Source organism: Papio anubis, chromosome 10 (assembly GCF_008728515.1).
Source record: "Papio anubis isolate 15944 chromosome 10, Panubis1.0, whole genome shotgun sequence".
In the NCBI taxonomy this organism is placed as follows: domain Eukaryota; kingdom Metazoa; phylum Chordata; class Mammalia; order Primates; family Cercopithecidae; genus Papio; species Papio anubis.
Genome location: NC_044985.1, coordinates 121424236 through 121443352, shown reverse-complemented (window position 1 = coordinate 121443352; position 19117 = coordinate 121424236). Strand labels below are relative to the sequence as shown.

General features: G+C 52.2%; 1 protein-coding gene across 4 annotated transcripts; it reads left to right on the top strand.

Moving 5' to 3' along the window:
* Positions 1–2197: 2197 nt before the first annotated feature.
* On the top strand, positions 2198–18925 carry RAB17 (RAB17, member RAS oncogene family). Of its 4 annotated transcripts, none has more exons than XM_009183410.4 (6): positions 2198–2864; positions 6856–7015; positions 15101–15252; positions 15888–16013; positions 17784–17877; positions 18231–18925. In XM_009183410.4, exons 2-6 carry the CDS (start codon positions 6859–6861, stop codon positions 18365–18367), a joined length of 666 nt encoding a protein of 221 aa, XP_009181674.2. In that variant the 5' UTR covers positions 2198–2864; positions 6856–6858; the 3' UTR covers positions 18368–18925. The 4 variants fall into 4 exon arrangements, with proteins under 4 accessions (XP_009181674.2, XP_009181675.2, XP_003908188.1 ...); XM_009183411.4 differs by having other exon boundaries at positions 2199–2864; positions 6856–6949; XM_003908139.5 differs by having other exon boundaries at positions 2201–2864; positions 6856–6949; positions 18130–18925.
* The last annotated feature ends 192 nt before the right edge of the window (positions 18926–19117 follow it).

Sequence of the window (19117 nt, the reverse complement as noted above, 5' to 3'; positions counted from 1 at the left end):
TTACCTCATGTTAATAAAGAAGATCTTCTCCAGGGGCTTGATCTAGCGGGAAACAGAGGAGAGGGGGGTTTTAAATTTTAGTCCATCCAACCCAGTAGATTTGCTGTCCTACAGTAGCGTAAAGGATCACCAGGTAAAACGCTGCTTCTCCTGGATGCCGCCGCCTTGCCCCTCTCTCACGTGAGCACTGGTGCCTGGGTTGGGAGTGTGGCCGGGGACTTCGTGGCAGTGTGGGGAGGGGATGTGTTGTCCTGGGACATGTGAGAGGTCCTTGCTTCCCCGTGGTCTCTGCTGGAAATGCCTGCCTGGACCGCCGGCCTCTGGGGCACCTTGGCCCTGCCTGCACCAGCCCCTGAGCCTGCCTATCTTGGCATCTCCTTCCACGGTCCCGTCCTGGCCCTCAGGGCCTCTCTGCACCCTCACCAGTCACTTCTGTGATCTTACACATGTGCATTGCTCAAGGGGTGGCTGGGGATGCCGCCTGGCCCAGCTCTGTGCTGTTTGGGGACTGGCTTGAGGGCTTCTAGGGGTTTCCTCCTTCTAGGGAGTTGGGACCCCCCCAACATGATCCATGGGCTGTTACATAATCACAGATGAGCTTAGCAGATTCCAAAACCCCTTTCTCTAGACAAGGCCTGGCTTTCAAACCTGCTGTCTGACTGTAGGCACAAACCTCCCATTTTGGGAGTAAAAAGCTGGTTCTTAAGCATTTTGTCTTTTTAATTTTTTTTTTTAAATTTTTTCTTTTTGAGACAGAGTTTCACTCTTTTGCCCAGGCCAGTGTGCAGTGGCACAATCTCAGCTCACTGCAACCTCTGCCTCCCAGGTTCAAGCAAGTCTTCTGCCTCAGCTAGGATCATAGGCGCACGCCACCACGCCTGGCTAGTTTTTTGTATTTTTTTTTTTTTTTTTTTTTTTGAGACGGAGTCTCGCTCTGTAGCCCAGGCTGGAGTGCAGTGGCCGGATCTCAGCTCACTGCAAGCTCCGCCTCCCGGGTTTACGCCATTCTCCTGCCTCAGCCTTCCCGAGTAGCTGGGACTACAAGCGCCCGCCACCGTGCCCGGCTAGTTTTTTGTATTTTTTAGTAGAGACGGGGTTTCACCATGTTAGCCAGGATGGTCTCGATCTCCTGACCTCGTGATCCGCCCGTCTCGGCCTCCCAAAGTGCTGGGATTACAGGCTTGAGCCACCGCGCCCGGCCTAGTTTTTTGTATTTTTAGTAGAGATGGGGTTTCTCCATGTTGGTCAGGCTGGTCTTGAACTCCTGACCTCAGCAATCCACCCAGCTCAACCTTTCAAAGTGCTGGGATTACAGGCCTGAGCCACCGCACTGGCCTCTTTTTGCATTCTTGCTATAAAATTGGTATTTGTATCTTCCTCCCATTCTACGCTCCCCCAACCTTGCAGGAAGGTGGATTCTTCAAGGGAATTGGGGAGAAGAGAAGCACATTCACGTGTCTCCACATTCAGCCTCCATCTCACGAGTTATACCATTCCCAGCACGTCACCACCCCCAGACCTTTGGTTACCAGCCTGGGGGCAGAGGATAAGGACTCATTCAAAAAGAGAGATTCTCAAGTCTCCAGAGTGCCAGGGCCCAGCCAAGCATGCTGGCAGCTTCCAGGGAGGTGGCCACGCCCCAGGGGAAGGGGTTGCATGGAGGAAGCATCCCAGAGGAGGCTTGGACGTGGCAGAGCAACACTGGTCCTGTGTTAGGACTGGCTAGTCCATCCTGCAGGGATGAGGGGCAGAGCCTCAGCAGAAGCCCAGGCCGGTGTCCCCCCTCCAGCATAAGAGCCCCCGACTCCCACAGGGCAGAGGAACCACTGTGATGGTGGAACTTACTTCCCAGCAGCCCCATGGGATGGGACCCAAACTAGAAGTTAGGGTGATTTTGGAGGACATAAAGTGAGCTGGACATATACTGGCTATGTGGAGTAATGTTCACGGCAACAGATTTCCGTCTCCTCAGCCTCAGGCCCAACCCTGGTACCCCAGCTGTACTCAGGCTCTGGAAATCTTACCTGGAGGAGACTCTTACGTTACCACCAAGCCAGAAATTTCCTGACTAGAGTCTCCTGAAGAATTTGGGAAGACCAGGAGGAAGTCCACCTCCCTGTCTCCTGCACCTGGAGTCTCCCATGTCCACGGAGGCCACGTCCACCCTGCCCTCAGGTGGCATCAGCCCAGGGTCTGCCCCTGGACTGGCTCACACTGAGTTGCCTGTGGGTCTAGTGTGGGGCTCAGCCAGGGTTGGCTTCCAGCTGACAGTAGGAGGAATTAATTCATTTGACCGAAATATTCTTTTCTCTTCTGGGCTGTTGGTTCTTCAAGTGCAACAAAGATTCAACACAGCTCCAAGGAAGGAGCCAAGAAAAACATTCTGCGCCGAAGTGAGACCCCGGAAGTGAAACCCCGGAACAAAACTGAACAACGGGCTCCAGTTGGGTGCCAGCAAACGCAGGACTGGAATGTGACTTCCGGCAGCACACAGGTGCTCCCAGGTCACCTGCTTCGTGGTCCAGCCTCCTGCTGAGTCACCTGCTTTGTGATCCAGCTTCCTGCTCTGCCCCAGGTGACCACATGACCACCGTGGACTTTGCCCTGAAATCTTTTGGGAGGAGAAGAGGTCTGACCTTGGGGCTGCGGGCCAGCGGGCACTGCCCTGGTCCAAGGCTGCTGCTCTTGACCTCTGCTCTGAGGCTGTTTTCCACTGGAGCAGAGGCTCCTTCTGTCCTGCCTGTGGAGGGAAGCAAACCTTCCCCTGGGCCAGAGAGAGGAGAAAAGGGAGACAGGTAGCAACGCCGTGGACTGGTGATGATAGGCTCTTCAGCTCCCTGCAAGTGACCGGGCCTGGGGAACAGGTGAGTCATTGTTTGAACCTCTGTGCACTTTGCAGAGTGTCTGCCTCTGTGCGTGTGTGTCTACTTCTCTGTGTGTGTGTCTCTGTGTGTCTGTATGTGTGCTCATGTGTTTGTACCCATGTCTGTATTTGTTTGTGTCTGTGCATGTGCCCGTATGTGTATAATCAAAGGACAAAGCTGGGGCGGAGACTTCCTGGTTCAGATTTCTGATGGCTCACTAGGTTGGATTCCCAGAAAGAGATTCTTATTTGATTTTTTCTTCTGGAAAGTTCCAGTTTTAAGGTCTTGAAAACACAAAACAAACAAACAAACAAAAAAACAAACTTCTGGTAATAAGAAGAACTCTTCAGGGAATCCATTTCAAATGACATCAGAATCCCCAATTTAATACCCAGTGATATCTAGGAAGCTTGTCAGGCTTTCTTGTAAACTCCTTTTTACAATCTACATTTTGTTTTCTTTCTGTATCAAATGGCTGCATTCTGAATGCAATGTACTGGTATACCTCTCGTAATCTCGATATTCTTCACAGGCCCAGGCAAGGGTGACACAGGAGCGCAGCTGGCAATAGACTCATCAGCCAGACCCTTCCCTGGAATGGCCCCTTCTCCACAAAAAAGACTGATTTGGGATTTGCTCTCTTTTTTTCCCTTTAGTGGAAGAGAGGTGCAAGGAATGAAAAAGCCCCAAGTTAAGATTACTAGAGAAGCTCCAATCTTGAATATGGTGTCCCTGAAAACATCTTTGTCTTCGATAACCTAATAACGTCTTTGACTACTAATAACCCCATCTTGATTAAATTCTGGAGGGGGCAGTCAGGCGCCACACTTTCAATTTTCTCTTTGGACAGAAGGCTCCAACCTTTCATTATTGAAAGCTTACAACACTCAATCAGACAAAAAGTTACATAAGAAAATGTTTACTGCAGTCTTATTACAGAGAAAAAATTAAAACTAAGTAAAAATCCAGTATTAGGAAAATGGTTCAGCAAGTTGAGATAGTTGTAGAAATGTTATGTGTCCGCTAAACATGATTTTGAAGCAATGTGAGACTGCCTTTGGTATTACATTTAAGTATTTTTTACATATATGAGATAATACTTTTATGTTAAAACCATGGGTTTTGGTTTGTTTTTAGGAGTCATAGAAAAAAGCTAGAAGTAGGCAAAAATACCTTTTGTGGTTGTATTAAGGGGGTGGGGTTATGGGTAGTTTATTTATATTGACACTTGTATGTTTATAGTAAAATAACTTTTTTTTCTTTTTTTTTGAGACGGAGTCTCGCTCTGTTGCCCAGGCTGGAGTGCAATGGTGGGATCTTGGCTCACTGCAACCTCTGCCTCCTGGGTTCAAGCGATTTTCCTGCCTCAGCCTCCCGAGTAGCTGGGATTACAGGCATGCGCCACCACACCCAGCTAATTTTTGTATTTTTAGTAGAGTTGGGGTTTCACTGTGTTGGACAGGCTGGTCTCCAACTCCTGACCACAAGTGATCTACCCGCCTCGGCTTCTCAAAGTGCCATTACAGGCATGAGCTACTGCGCCCAGCCCAAAAATAAAATAACCTTATTAAAGAGACATATCATTGTCAAAGGAATGAGATGCTGGCATCCCAGTAGTCACAATGCATTCCTCCAGAGTCCACCTATTTCAGTTAATTCAGACAAGTTTTGGGCCACAGATTTTTTTTGACTTAGGAAAGGTTTTATTAACCTGTACAAATAAATAGCAAAGAGAACTTGAAGGGGTATTTTTATTTTTAATTATTTTTTATTTCAATAGATTTTGGGGGAACAGGTGGTATTTGGTTACATGGATATGTTCTTCAGTGATTTCTGAGATTTTGTTGCGCCCAATACCTGAGCAGTATACACTGTAGCCATTGAGTAGTGTTTGTTCCCTCACCCCACCCCCACTACCCTTTCCCCTTCCACCAAAGGGTGGAGGGTCTGGGATGTGCCTTGACCTCTGAGAGCCTGTCCCCAGCTGACTTGAGCGGATCATCTGATGGACTCAGTTCCCACCCCAGGCACTCTCACTTTGCCTCAGGTGCTGTCTTAGTCTGTGCTGCTTTGACAGAATTCCTGAGACAGAAATGTATACAGAACAAAGATTTGTCTCTTATGGTTCTGGAGGCTGGGAAGTCCAAGGCCAAGGGGTCTACATCTGTTGGGGCCTTCTTGCTGTGTCATCCCACAGTGGAAGGTGAAAGGACAAGAGAACACACAGGCTCGTGGACGTGCAAGAGTGCAGCAGTGTTAATCTGTGCCGGGCATGGATTAATGAGAACAGAGTCCTCATGACCCAACCACCTTCTGTTAGGCCCCACCTCCCAGCATGGTTGCACTGGTGAGACTTAAGTATTTCAAATCTAAGCTGGTTTTGGAGGCATCCATGGCATAATCACTAGCGAGTCCCCCAAGAAATCATCCTCAATCCAGGAGGATATTTCAAAGCACAGGTGCTGTGTTATGTGCTCTTTGTGCTTGGCCTCATTCATTCATTTCTTAGGTATTTATTGAGTACTTACTATGTGCTAGACACCATTCCCAGCTCCAAGGAAAACAGAATTCTAGCAGTGATTCCTAGTCTTGGCTGCATATTGAGATCACCTGGAGGGCAGGGCAGACCAGACCAGTCTGTGGCTGTGGCTCCTTACTGGGGGCAGTGAGGGCATGTGGATTGCTTCCAACCACTCCTGCTTTTTCTTCTTTCCTTTTCAAAGTTCCTCCCCTTCCCTCTTTAGGGAGCCTCCCTCTTGCCTACCATGGTGAGGGAGGGAGATGAGACTCTGATCACAGGACCAGTTGCCCCCGATGGGTTTCATATTGATTGTGGAGAGCTTCTCTTCCTAGCTAATAAACAAGCACCAAGTGATAACATTAGAACATTATCAGAATGTCACCATTTTGCAACCCTCTAGTGAAAGAGCGGGTCGAAGTAATGGTCTTCAGTGACTGCCAACATCACAGAGAGACAACTGGACATTATTTGCCTTCTGTGGGAAGTGCATACACACTCTCATGGCAATCTTGCCAAAAAATAGCCTGTATCTAATCAGGTTTATATCCTGAACCACCACGTATCAAAAATACAAAGTTCAGAGGACTCCATTCAATAACACAGGGGTGCAATCAGCAACATCCGTACTGGAAATCTATAAGACAACCTGATTTCTTCAACACGTGAACTGCAAAGAAAAAGATGCCTGTATCTGTACTGAGATTTGCAGAGGATTGGATACCTGGGATCTGCTTTACATTAACCTGCTAGGGGGAGGTTTGGGAGTGTGAGTGACATGAATGGCTGAGCTGATTACTGGGGAAGAGGGAGGTGGGTCCATGGGCCCATCAGACCATTCTCTTTATTGTGGTGTGTACATGAGAGTTTTTATAATGAAAAAATATGCAAGGGTCACCCACATTTATTTTGACCACAAAATTGGTTTTCTCTGGGGCATACCACTGTGGATTCTGAGGCTTTAGACACAATAGGAATGTGTCTATGATGTTTTGAGATCATTGAGACACCAACTTTTTTTAGGTAGATTTTTTTCTGAAACACCAAATTTAATCCATGAACAACCACCCAAGAAATGCTCAGATGCTTTTTACCTCTCCATGCATTAGATACTTTGGGGACAAGTAGTAGATTTGTAAAAATTTAAAGTAATGGAAGGTGAACAATAAGCCCTAAGACCTCCACATGTAATCATTGCTTTTCAGGGTCTGCAGTGACCTGTGCCTGGAGCTTTCTAAGCAAAACTCCTTTTGTTCCTTACTACAGATGTAAAAATGGACCTAAAAACTGCAGATGGGGAGATGGGGCATGGGGTGCAGAGGGGAGCAGGAGTGTGGACCCAGGTGGCCTCTGAGTTGGGAGCTCTGTTTCGGACCATCTGCTCCTGAGCAGGAAGCAGCCCCGGGGTTGAGCTTGCTGAGTTGATGTGGCTCAGATGTTCCACCTGCTTCAGGCGGTTGTGATTCTTTGCAGGGCATGGCACAGGCACACAGGACCCCCCAGCCCAGGGCTGCCCCCAGCCAGCCCCGTGCATTCAAGCTGGTTCTCCTGGGAAGTGGCTCCGTGGGTAAGTCCAGCTTGGCTCTTCGGTACGTGAAGAATGACTTCAAGAATATCCTGCCTACGGTGGGCTGTAAGTGAGGGCAGAGCACCCCTTTGCTGGTCTTCAGTGCAGAAGTCTGGGCTGCTGACTCACACCTGGGGCAGAGGGGGATGATGCCTGCCTAGGAATCCCCATGCTGTCCTGGGACCTTGAGCTGCCTGTGTCCAGTGCGTGAGGGGAGGGAGTGAGGTCCATGAACGCAGCCACAGAATCTACAAAGACAGGAAGCACCCTTGGCTCTGGGTCAGATTTCAGCTCAGCTGGAGTCTGCAGGGGGTGGAGATTCTGGAGTAGGACCTCTGGCCCCAAAGGGTTGGGTTGGGTGTGAGGGATTATGCTGGTGGCAGGGAGAGCTCGGATGAAGCCTCCTGGGCTCTGGCCACTCAGTGGCCTAAACCAGCTGTCCTCTCCCACCACCCAGGCCGCCCTCCTGCTAACACTGCTCCCTTGCTTTATTTACCCCACCAGCATCTTCCTTCCTGCCTGGACTTGGTTTACCAGCTTGGCCTGGATTGGGGGTGGGAGGATCCTTGTTGGGGGTGGGTGGGGAGGGAGACCTTCTCGCTGTGTTTCTTAAAAAGGCTAACCTGTCGTGAAGCTCAGGAGTGACTGCATGGGGCATCTGCAGGCTGCTGGCCTCCTTCCCATCCTGCTGTGGGCACAGCCTGCCTAGGCAGTGAAACCCAGTTTTCACCTGAAATGGGGAAAGCCAGCGTGTTCTTTATGCCAATGTCCCCTGGGGGAACACGTGCAGAATCAGAGCCTTGGTTTCAAATTCGGACTCTGACATGGATAAGCTGCCCATCTCCAAATGGACTCATTCGTTTACTCATCTAACAGGCATCTGTTGAGCACAAACCCTTTTCCAGGCCTGCGTTAGGTGGGTAGGATTCTATAACCAGCTAAATAGATGCACCAAACACAGAAACACAATCGCAAAATGTGGCACATGGTGTTAGCTATTAGGGAGCCCTTCCATTTTCTTGGGGGTGGGGAGTAGTTCCTGAAGGATCGCCAGGAGATACAGGGGGATTGGCAGGGGTCTGCCTGGTCCAAATCCCAGAGCTAGTGGTGAGAACGGCCAGAGTGATGGTGAGAGGCTGTCTGCAGAGGGCGACCCTGGGGAGAGAGTCAAGGTTGCCCTGGGGTGGGCAGTGCAATCCTCTTCTCCATTAGCAGGGAGATCTGCACCCCTCACCCTGCAAGTCCTGATATTGGACTTGGCTTCCTTTAAAAATACATCAAAGTGCCAAGGCTGGCCAGAGGGTGGCATCAGCTGAGAATAGAGAACACTGATGAGGGCCTCACTGGGCCTGGATGTTGAGAGCTTTGTACCTGGGTGACTGGTATTCAAGATGCAGAGAGAGGCAGCAGGTGTCAGGCCAGGTGAGTTGGACTGGGGACGGATCTCGCTCTGAGATGGAGGTCTGCACACTGTGGCTCTCTGGCTGTTCTGCTTGTTTTGTGCTAAGGTTCTGTGGAGACAAAGCTCTACCTGTTCAGGTACTTACCCTCTGTAAATGATATTCTTGCTGTTCCTCCTCTTTTCACTCTAAAACGGCAGCAGTGGTGAGTGGTTGCAGCAGTGACCCCATGGCCAGTAAAACCTGAAGTATTTGCTACAGGGCCTTGTACAGAAGGACTCTGTGCTGTCACCCTAGCAGAGCCTGCAGGAGCCAGTGCCCAAAGGCACTCACTGGGTGAGTGCAAGCAGGGCTGGGAGACTCCGAATGCGTGGTTGGAGGGTGGGAGGGTGCTTTGGATTCATTGAGATGTGCTTGGATGTGCTCAGCCCACAGAGAGCTATACCCACAGAGCCCCCACCTTCCTTGGGTGGGGGTGGGGGGCAATGTGTGGGGTCCGTGGAGCCTCAGGGTGGTGCTGGGCATTCTGTATTTTACAGGCGAGGGGGATGGAGGCCCCGACATTGAAGGGCGAGGCCCTAGTTCCTTTCGTTCCATCAAGCCAGGGTCCGAGCGTCCCCCTCATGCCTGCCCTGGCTGTCCCAATTGCCCGCCCTCTCTTCAGGGGGCCTACCAGGCTCAGAGGGGTGAACAAAGCTGGGCTTGCTGGGGAGTCCCAGGCCAGGTTGGGGGTCTTTGCTTGCGGGGAAGGCCTGTATGTCTCACTCTACTACTGGTCCTCTGCCTGGGCCCTCAGGGGCCACCCCACTGCCAGCAGCTTTCAGATGAAAGCCAGGGCCTCGCTTCCTCCAAACCCCTCTCCCCCGGGCCCAGGTTTGTCTCCTCTCTCCGAGGGGCAGGACCGTTCTACAGGCTGGACTCTGCCTTTCACCCAGGCCTGCTGTGTGGAGTCTTTGCTCCCACTCTGGGTCTCCGTGATGGGCCAGGGTTGGGAGGCTGTGGGCTGTGGCCCGTGGCACAACAGGGAGAGGAGGAGAATGGCCAGAATAGGTTAGCCTGTGGCTCACAAGCCGCCTTCATCCCATCAGCCTCCAACCCTGGGGTCCGTACTTTTGTATTGAGCACCTGGGTGTGGGGGCAGCTGTGCTGGGTTGCAGGAGCAGAACTGTGGAAACTCCTTCCTTTGCTGTTGCCTGAGTCCCCTGTGGGAACGCTGGTCTTCTCTGCTTCCATCTGAGTGTCTGCGTTACACCTTGGGATAATATTACAGCTTTGGGAGGTAGATATTACTATAGCTATGGATAGATGTCATGCAATTTATTATTATCATTATGTTAATTTTTTTGAGACAGAGTCTTGCTCTGTCACCCAGGCTAGAGTGCAGTGGCTCACTGGAACCTCTGCCTCCTGGGCTCAAGCCATCCTCCCACCTTGGCCTCCAGAGTAGCTGTGACCACAGGTGCACACCACCATAGCTAATTTTTATATTTTTTGTAGAGATAGGGTTTTGCCATGGTGTGCACCACCACACCTGGCCTATGTTAGTTATTTTATTATTATTATTTTTTGAGACGGAGTCTTGCTCTGTTGCCCAGACTGGAGTGAGGTGGTGCGACCTTGGCTCACTGCAACCTCCGCCTCCTGGGTTCAACCAATTCTCCTGCCTCAGCCTCCTGAGTGGCTGGGATTACAGGTGTGCACCACCATGCTGATTTTTGTATTTTTAGTAGAGATGGGGTTTCAACATGCTGGCCAGGATGGTTTCGAACTCCTGACCTCAAGCAATCCACCAGCCTTGGCCTCCCAAAGTGTATGTTAATTATTAATCATCATTATAATCATTACATGATCATATATTATTATAAATGTGGGTATTGCCGCTTCTAGGATGAGGAGATGGGATGTGCTCATTCCTTTAACTTATGTGCTTTGGGGGAAGAGTGATCCGTGTTGCACGAAAACCCTTTGAGAGCAGACACTCCTGCTGCTTTTGTCACGTGTGACTTCAGCTTTTATCAAGAACACTGGCTCCTGCCCGGGGGAGAGGGTGGGCCAGGAGCAGAGCCTCAGAGGAGAACGGGAGTGCTGTCCTCACGGGCAGCCTGGAAATGCAGGAGGCAACGCGCCCAGTGCTAGGTTGCAGGAACCCCGAGGGAGGGATGGGATGGACGGCCACAGGAATGCCGCTCCTTCCCTCCATCTGGATTTTTTCCCTGTGAAATGGGAGTGTAAACACCTTCCTGGAGTGGGCTCTCCATGAAAGGTTGCTGTTACTTTGGGTGGCTTAAGGTCACCAAGGCCAGCCCTGTCTGAGGGGTCAGCCTTCAGGAGGATTGACTTGCGTCTCTGGGGCCCTCCCGAGGGGGTCTGGTTCAGTGGACAGGTGTGTGGGGTGGGGCCCACAGCAGGATGTGACACAGGTGGTGGGCTCAGCTCCTGGCAAGACACTGTCCATCCAGAGGAAGCAGGAAGCAGAGCCAGAAAGTGACACGGACTCGAGCCCTGAAGCTGGAAACCCAACGTGCTGGCCGGTGCCACAAGAGCAGGCAGGGCAGAGGCAGAGCAGACAGGAGTCCAAGTGAGCCCAGCCTCCCGCCCACCCCCGCCAGGGCCTGTTGAGGAGGTGGCAGCTGCAGGAGCCACTGCTGTGTCAGGGATGGGGGCTGGCGCTACCCATGGACTGCCCCCAGCGTCCTAACGGGCCACAGCAGGGGAGATTCCGACTTTTGCATGACATCTTTTGGAAGGATGGTGACATCTAGTGCTTGTGTGAACATTTGCCAGCTGAAGCCATGATTCACCCCAGACTTGCTGGGCTTTTTGCAGGAAGGGGAGGGTGACAAACAGGTACCAAGTACATTCAACCTGGCACCAGTTCACTTCCCTTCTAAACCAAGAACGTGGCTGATGTCCTAGAGCCCCCAGAAAATAAGTTTCCATTTCATGTTCCTTTCAATTTGTCATCAGCTCACTACTTTTACAAAAAAAGCCAAGTGCTACAGAGAAGGCTTCAATGAGCAGAATCAGCTGTTTATTTAAATTAAAAGGTAAAAAAGCAAAACCACTTATATGATGCTAACATTTAGTAAAGAGGCTGGGCGCAGCGGCTCACGCCTGTAATCTCAGCACTTTGGGAGACCGAGGCGGGCAGATTGCCCGAGCTCAGGAGTTTGAGACCAGCCTGGGCAACATAGTAAAACCGTGCCTCTACTAAAGAAAAATTAAAATTAGGTTGGGCACTGTGGCTCATGCCTGTAATCCCAGCACTTTGGGAGGCCAAGGCGGGGGGATCATGAGGTCAGGAGATCGAGACCATCCTGGCTAACACGGTGAAACCCTGTCTCTACTAAAAAACAAAAAAAAATAGCCAGGCGTGGTGGTGGGCACCTGTCATCCCAGCTACTTGGGAGGCTGAGGCAGGAGAATGGTGTGAACCCGGGAGGTGGAGCTTACAGTGAGCCAAGGTCGCGCCACTGCACTCCAGGCTGGGCAACAGAGTGAGACTCCATCTCAGAAAAAAAAAAAAAAAAAATTAAAATTAAGAAAATAAAATTTAGTAGAGGAATTATTTTTATTTTTATTTTTTTAAAGATGAGGTCTCATTCTGTTGCCCAGGCTGGAGTGCAGTGGTACGATCACAGTTCACTGTAGTCTGAACCTCCTGGGCTCAAGCAATCCTCTGCCTCCGCCTCTTCAGTAGCTGGGACCACAGGTGTGCTCCACCGTACCCAGCTAATTTTTGTATTTTTTATAGGGACAAGGTTTCACTACATTGCCCAGACTGGTCTTGAACTCTTGGGCTAGAGTGATCCTTCCTCCTTGGACTCCCCAGATGCTGGGATTACAGGCATAAGCCACTGTACCCAGCCAAAAATTTATTTTTTAATTACATTTTGGCTTTAGCTGTGGAGATACAGAACATGTGGTTAGTGGGTTTCTGAAAAAGGATATGATAATAAATGCATGTTGTCTTCCAGGTCAGAGCCAAGGAGTGCACAAGACTAGGTTGCCTCAGATACCTGTCCAGGGGCCCACCTGAGGGCCTTACATCTCTCTGCAGGGAAGAGAAGGGTCTATGTTCTGTAAATAGCCAAACATTGACTATTATCATGCATTATCATTGCTTGGACTAAGACCCATGCCCTCCTTGGAATTTTGCTGGGATTTTACATTAGTGTAAATTCAACCACCAGCCATCATTTTCTTTTCTTTTCCTTCCCCTCCCCTCTCCTCTTCTTTTTTTGAGGCAGAGTCTCACACTGTCTCCTGCTGCCCAGGCTGGAGTGCAGTGGCACGATCTCAGCTCGCTGCAACCTCTACCTTCTGGGTTCAAGTGATTCTCCTGCTTCAGCCTCCTGAGTAGCTGGGACTACAGGGGCGCGCCAGCACACCTTTCTAATTTTTGTATTTTCAGTAGAGACAGAGTTTTACCATGTTGGTCAGGCTGGTCTCGAACTCGACCTCAAGTGATCCACCCCCCTGGGCCTCCCAAAGTGCTAGGATTACAGGCATGAGCCACTGTGCCCGGCCTCCAGCCATCATTTTCAACATGGAAAAGGAAAATATGAGAGGCTAAGGTTGGTCAATGGAGGAAGCAAACCTGAGTTTTATGCTCACATGTCACCTGCACCAGCTTTTAAGATAAAACCAAATTCAAACTGAGAAATGTGATTTGAAGTGATGGGAAACAGAAAGATGAGGATGAAAGGCCCACGTTTTAAGACAACAAGTCCACGAAGAGCAAAGAGGACAGGAAGAGGAAGCAAAACTCATGTTCTCTTTCTCTCCTTGCTCAGACGATTTAACTGCCACACTGGGTGGAGGGCACCATTAGCTCCTGCTATGGACGAGGAAGCTGAGACTTAGAAAGTTTAAACAAGCTGCCATCAGGTCAGCTGAGGGGTCTACACTCATGGCCTGGGCACAGTCTTCATTCTGGCACCATCGTCAATCTAGTGGAACACCTGATGTGTTCAGAGGTGTATAGCCGGTTCAGTCCCAACAGTTGCCCCGTCTGAGCTGGAAATCACTGGTCCTACTGTCTGGATGGAGACTGCAGCTTTGTTTGACCTGGAGAGTTTGTCTAACTTCAAGTTCCTGGACCTGCAGGAAACTGCAGGACACGCGGGCAGAAGAGCCCAGGTGGTGGCTTCCGTTTAGGAAGAGGCTGTGTCATGAGAGAGAAGCATGGTCTTGCTGCATCATGCTGGAAAGCTCTGTCCAACCTCCTGTTCTATGTTTAGTGGGTGCAACTGTGTTTTTCCCACCTGTAAAGATGCAATTAAGTCCTATCCCCTGGAACCCATGAGTGCGACCTTATTTGGAGAGAGGGTCTTTGCAGATGGCCCCTAAGTCCAGTGACTGATGTCTTTATAAGAAGGGGAGAGGACGCGGCTACAAAGATGCAGCCACATGAAGACAGAGCCAGAGATGGGGGTGATGCAGCCACCAGGAACACCAGGGTTGCCGGCAGCCCCTGAAGCTGGAGGAGGCCTGGGACGGATTCTCCTTCAGTCTCTGGAAGGCACCAACCCAGCCAGCACGTTGGTTTTGAACCTCTGGCCTCCAGAACTGCAGGAAGAAATCTGCTAATTTGAGCCACTCGGCTCGTGGGACTTTGTTGTGGCAGCGGCAGGACTTGCGTGCACTGTCCTTGGAGTGAAACTTTTCATTTTAAACCTGTGGCTCCATTTGCCGCAATCTCCCCAACAGACTCCAAACCCAACCCAGGGTCTAGGCAGGGTAGCCGCTTTGACAGGAGCCTGCCAGTGCTGGTGGCTCCTCCATGCCCCAGACACCTTGCCTTCCCCCACCCCTTCCTCTCCGATTCTGTGTATAACACGTCCCTGACAAGCCACACACGATGGGCAAAACATTTTGGAGATCTGTAAAATAATCATTTTAAAAATCATATCTCTTTGGAAAGCAAAGGGTAGAAAATCTTTAAATGAACAGTGCGTTGCCCAATATGTTAAAGTGCTTGGGGGTAGTGTTTTTTTTTTTTTTTTTTTTGTGTGTGTGTGTGTGTGTGAAGACAAAGCCCCTGCGTTTCTGGGGGAGACAGGCAGAGAATGCAGGAAGCCTTGCCTCTGGGTGTGTATGGGGTGCAGGGAGGCTTCCATGGAGGCAGGGGGCCCAGCAGCCCTTCCAGGGTTGCCTCTCGAAGATCTCAAAGGACGCCTAAGAGTTTTCTAGGTAAGAAGAGGAAGGACGCCATGCAGAGGGGACAGTAGAGAAGGGGGTTGATGGGGAGCAGCATCAGGAAAGTGGGGAGGTTAGGAGGCGAGGAAGGCCTTGGAGAAGCTTGTGCAATTGTGACTGCCTCTGTGCAAGATGGGTCTGGCAGACAAGGGGCCAGTGGGCTGGGGGTGCTCAGGGTTCTAGGAGTCCCCAGAGCCCAGCTGCATCTGTGGAAGCCGGCAGGGATGTGTTGGACTCCCGGTAAGTGGAGATCCCTTCCATGGCATATGTAACCCAGAGCTTTTGTGTTAGGTCCTGGAGAGATTTATCTTCCCAACCAAAGCCTCTCCGAAGTCCCCATAGCAACCACTCCTGACACTTTGCTTGATGTGGAAGCCTCCATCTCCCAGAAGAACTGTTTGCTCAACTGCCCGGCCATGCGGGCATAGGAGGCACGTGACCAGCTGTCCCTCTGAACCCATTGCTGTGCCTGTGGCTCGCCGTGGTCCCACCTGAGCCACACGTGGCAACCTCATCCTCTGAGTAAGCCCTGTGGGTCTCCCTGTTTCAGGTGCGTTCTTCACAAAGGTGGTGGATGTAGGCACCGCCTCTCTGAAGCTTGAGATCTGGGACACAGCTGGCCAGGAGAAGTACCACAGTGTCTGCCACCTCTACTTCAGGGGCGCCAATGCTGCGCTTCTAGTGTATGACATCACCAGGAAGGTAGGCCCCACCTTGAGGCATGTCCCATCCTCCTTCCCAAGCACCTGCCTTCTAGTTTCTCCAATGCAATGATGCCATGGGAGGTGTTGGGTCATGGGGGTGGGTCATAAATGGCTTGGTGCCATCCTAGCAGTAACACCTCCTCCAGGATGGCCTCCTGACAACTCCCCATCCTCCTGCACAATCAGGGTTCTGCTCCTCTGTGGTCCACAAAGAACACGCTGCTGCCATCTGCCCCTCAGTAGTTCCTGGTGCTGCATTAGGGTCAGGGTTTGGGGTGGTGGCCAGTTCCCCAGACTCTTGCACAGAGTGGTCCTTTGAGGACATCTAGGGGTGGAGGATTCAGGAGCTCAAGTCCTGACCTGACATACCCCGTGGTCAGCAGTCTCCTGGGCCTGCTCGGGGTGAAGGATCTGATGTGTGTCCCAGCAGTTTTCTGCCTGGCCGCACAGGTCACCCAGGACAGGAACGTGCCCTCCTCAGAGGAACAGAGCAGCCTGCAGGTGTGTCCATGGCCAGTTGGATTCTGTGACATTTGACACAACATGAACAGCAACACTGGCTTTCCCCCCCAGAATAGCTAATGACCACCTGTAAGTTTTGTTTGACATTAATTTTTTTTTTTTCTTTTCTAGGATTCCTTCCTCAAGGCTCAGCAGTGGCTGAAGGACCTGGAGAAGGAGCTGCACCCGGAAGAAGTCCTGGTGATGCTGGTGGGCAACAAGACAGACCTCAGCGAGGAGCGGGAGGTGACCTTCCAGGTACCGCCTAGGAGACCCTGCTCTCCTCTTCCACAGGAGGAGAGAGCCCTGCCCGCCTGTGTCAAGACCTTGGCACTCACACTTTCACACATGCACACCCACACTTGCACACACTTACACATGTGCACACACACCTCTACAAGCCCACATGCATCTGCACACACATGCACACCCCCCTACATTCACTCTCACTTGCACCCACACACGTACAAGCGCGCGCACACGCACGCACACACACACAACTTTCCACCTGAGTTTCTCTGTTAGTCAAAGATTTCCTGAAAAACTCAGGGCCAGCACCATGGCAGTTCCAGCCCAGTGGTGGAAGAGCAGGCACGGCGTGGCCGGCAGAGGGAAGGGCAGGGCGGCACTGCAAGGTGGGCTCGGCTTGAATGAGAAAAGTGATCTATTTCCTCAGTAGGGCTCCCTTCCTCACTCGGTTCTCAGAAGGGGCCTCTGTGCAAATATGGCCTCCCTCACCCAGGTTTTGTCAGGCCTCCTTACAGGCAGAGGCAGCGGTCACCCAGGTGTCGCTGTTGTCTCTCTTCCATTGGCATCCCACCTCCCCACTACATTTAGGACGAAGACCATATAAACAGCTGCAGACAAGTGGCAGATGGGGAGACCCCACACACACTAGAGGCTGGCGCAGGGGAAGACCCAACTCAGGGATTAGACCGACAGGCGTGCCTCCCAAGGAGAAAAGGCCCCAGCTTCAATGGAGGCTGTGGAGAGATGGAGAAGTGGGGTGAAGATTTTGGAGAATCTCAGGGGAGAGCAAGGGGAGACAGCATCGGTCTGGGCCTTCGTTGCAAAGTGGGGTGGGGGAGGAGAGGGTCCTGGCAACAGAGCTGTGCCCCCTGAGAGTGACTAGATGTGCTATGTGCAGGCACAGAAACACAGGTGCGAGGTTACTCAAGGCCTGGAGGGGCAGTGGGCGGCCACGGTGGGTTTGGAGCGTCTGTCTGAGGAGCTGGCTGAGGCGCTCAGTGGGGATGAACACAGGGCCGGCCGAGGGATCTCTGGGCTGGGACAGGAGTAGTGCATTCATGATGGTGAATGATGCGAGAGCTGTGGGTGTGACCGGCCACACCTGCTGCCAGTTCCGTGTCTGGCTGGACAGTCAGGAACCTGAGCCGTGCCCTCGGGGATCCATCACAGGCTCCTCTTTCTGGGAGAGTCCTGGAGGCTAGGGGAGGGGCCTGCACAGGGAGGCCCCCATTCCTCGGCCACCCCGGACTCCTGGGCGAGGCTGTGGCCTTCCCATGATTGCTTCTCTCCTGGTCACCTGTTGCAAGCCTGCTATTTTCCAGTTTGCCTTTGCTCTGGGACATCCATTTCTCCCCAAAGGAGAGCTGTGCTGGAAAATGAGGGCTTCCCAGAAGGGCCCAGGTGGGCGCTGTCCAGGGGCCTCCCTCTGCCTCTTCTGTTTTCTGGGTGTTCAGTTGGTTCTTTGCCCAGCATCAAAGCCCACAGGTGCCAACAGGCATGATGGGAGGGGAGTCTGGGGGTGGGAACTTGGCTTTCCGGGCGCTGCAGGAGGAGGAAGGCTGTCCCCAGCCAGCTAGAAGAGCCTCTACCAGGAAGCACACCCTGCCCCTCCCCGGCCCTGGCTGTCCAGGAGTGCCGAGAAACACAACTTGGACGTGAAACGTGGAGGAGTGCGGGCTCCACAGCTGCAGCTTTCTCAGGTCTTACCGTTGGAAGTGAACCAGGTGTCCTTAGGAAACTCTTATAAACAACGCTGGGTTTTGTGACTGTTTCTTTCAGGAAGGGAAGGAGTTTGCCGAGAGCCAGAAGTTGCTGTTCATGGAAACTTCGGCCAAACTGAACTACCAGGTGTCAGAGGTGTTTAGTGCCGTGGGTGAGTGACGTCCCCACGGGCCAGACAAGGTGGGAGGTGCTTGTCCTTGACCGACTTCCCTGGGTCCCTGTTGCTGGTGACGTGGGATCCCATAGGATGTCTCTAGGGACTGGACAGTGACCAGGAGGGGCAGGAGGCCCTTGGTCTACGGTTCTGGATAAACAGAGAGGGGCGGGTCCCGCCCGGGGTGGCTGGTCTGCAGGGCTGTGCTTGGCTGGGCGACTTCCCTTCCCCTCTTCTTGCCATTCACAGCCCAAGAGCTACTGCAGAGAGACGACAGGGAGGGCCAGGCTCCACAGGGGGATGCTCTGAACGAGGGGCCCGCGAGGCAGGCCAAATGTTGTGCCCACTAGGTGCAGCCGCTCCTGGGGGCTGTGGAGAAGACGCCCCCTGCCTGGGCCATGGCCAGCTCTGCGAGGATTCTGATTTGCTCTCGATGCTGGGTTGCTCCCGAGCCCTAGAGATTCCTGGAAGTTGGCCCCGTTTATAAAAACCACTTCCTACAGCCAGTGGGAACCGCCAGGGGAAGATCTGATGTCACATGGCTCCCAGGAAAGTGCTGTGCCCCATCCCCACCGACACCCTCTGGTCCCCGGATGCCTGTGCCTGCCCTACCTGGACGGTGGCCCCCTCAGCCAGGCAGCCTCTGGGAAGAGAGGAAGGAAGGATTGGAAAAGTCCCTGGACCACAGCGATGGTGGGAAGAAGCCTAACGCCTGATCTGTGGGGGGCACTGGCCTGGAGCTTGGGCCCACCCGCTTCGGGGAGTTGGGGAGCAGCCCAGATGGAGGTGGTGGTGCCGGGAAGAAATGGAGCAATGACTGACTGTGGGGTGGGCGCGGGATTTCCGCATATTGGTGAAGTTGCCCGTGGGAAGGGCAGCTGGGGGCAGTGGCGCCAGTTCCCTCCCATGGTCTCCCGGCTGGCAGTGTGGTGAAGCTGAGTTTCTGTCCAATGCGTAGGAAGGTTCTGAGACATTTCGCCTGAGATGTAATGTGTACTGTGTATGCATTGTTTTCTCCAAAAATTAAATGGCTTTTGACAATCTGGCTTTTGGAAGTTTTTGAGGACAAGGCGGGGCACTGCGCCTGATGGATGGTTGTAGGTATTTCTGTACAGATTCTGGGAGGGTTCCTGCTAAGTAAATAAGGAAGCAGGCCCATGTGGCAGGCTGTGACGAACGTGGGCCTGGCCTAGCTCTCTGGATGGGATGCATTCCCAGATGGCGACACTTCATCCTG

Excerpts from the sequence above, each read along its gene's own strand:
- RAB17 (XM_009183410.4), top strand. The coding sequence starts at position 6,859 with ATGGCACAGGCACACAGGACCCCCCAGCCCAGGGCTGCCCCCAGCCAG. Across the intron at positions 15,253-15,887 it reads TGTATGACATCACCAGGAAG|GATTCCTTCCTCAAGGCTCA; the intron begins GTAGGCCCCACC and ends TTTCTTTTCTAG. Across the intron at positions 16,014-17,783 it reads AGCGGGAGGTGACCTTCCAG|GAAGGGAAGGAGTTTGCCGA; the intron begins GTACCGCCTAGG and ends TGTTTCTTTCAG.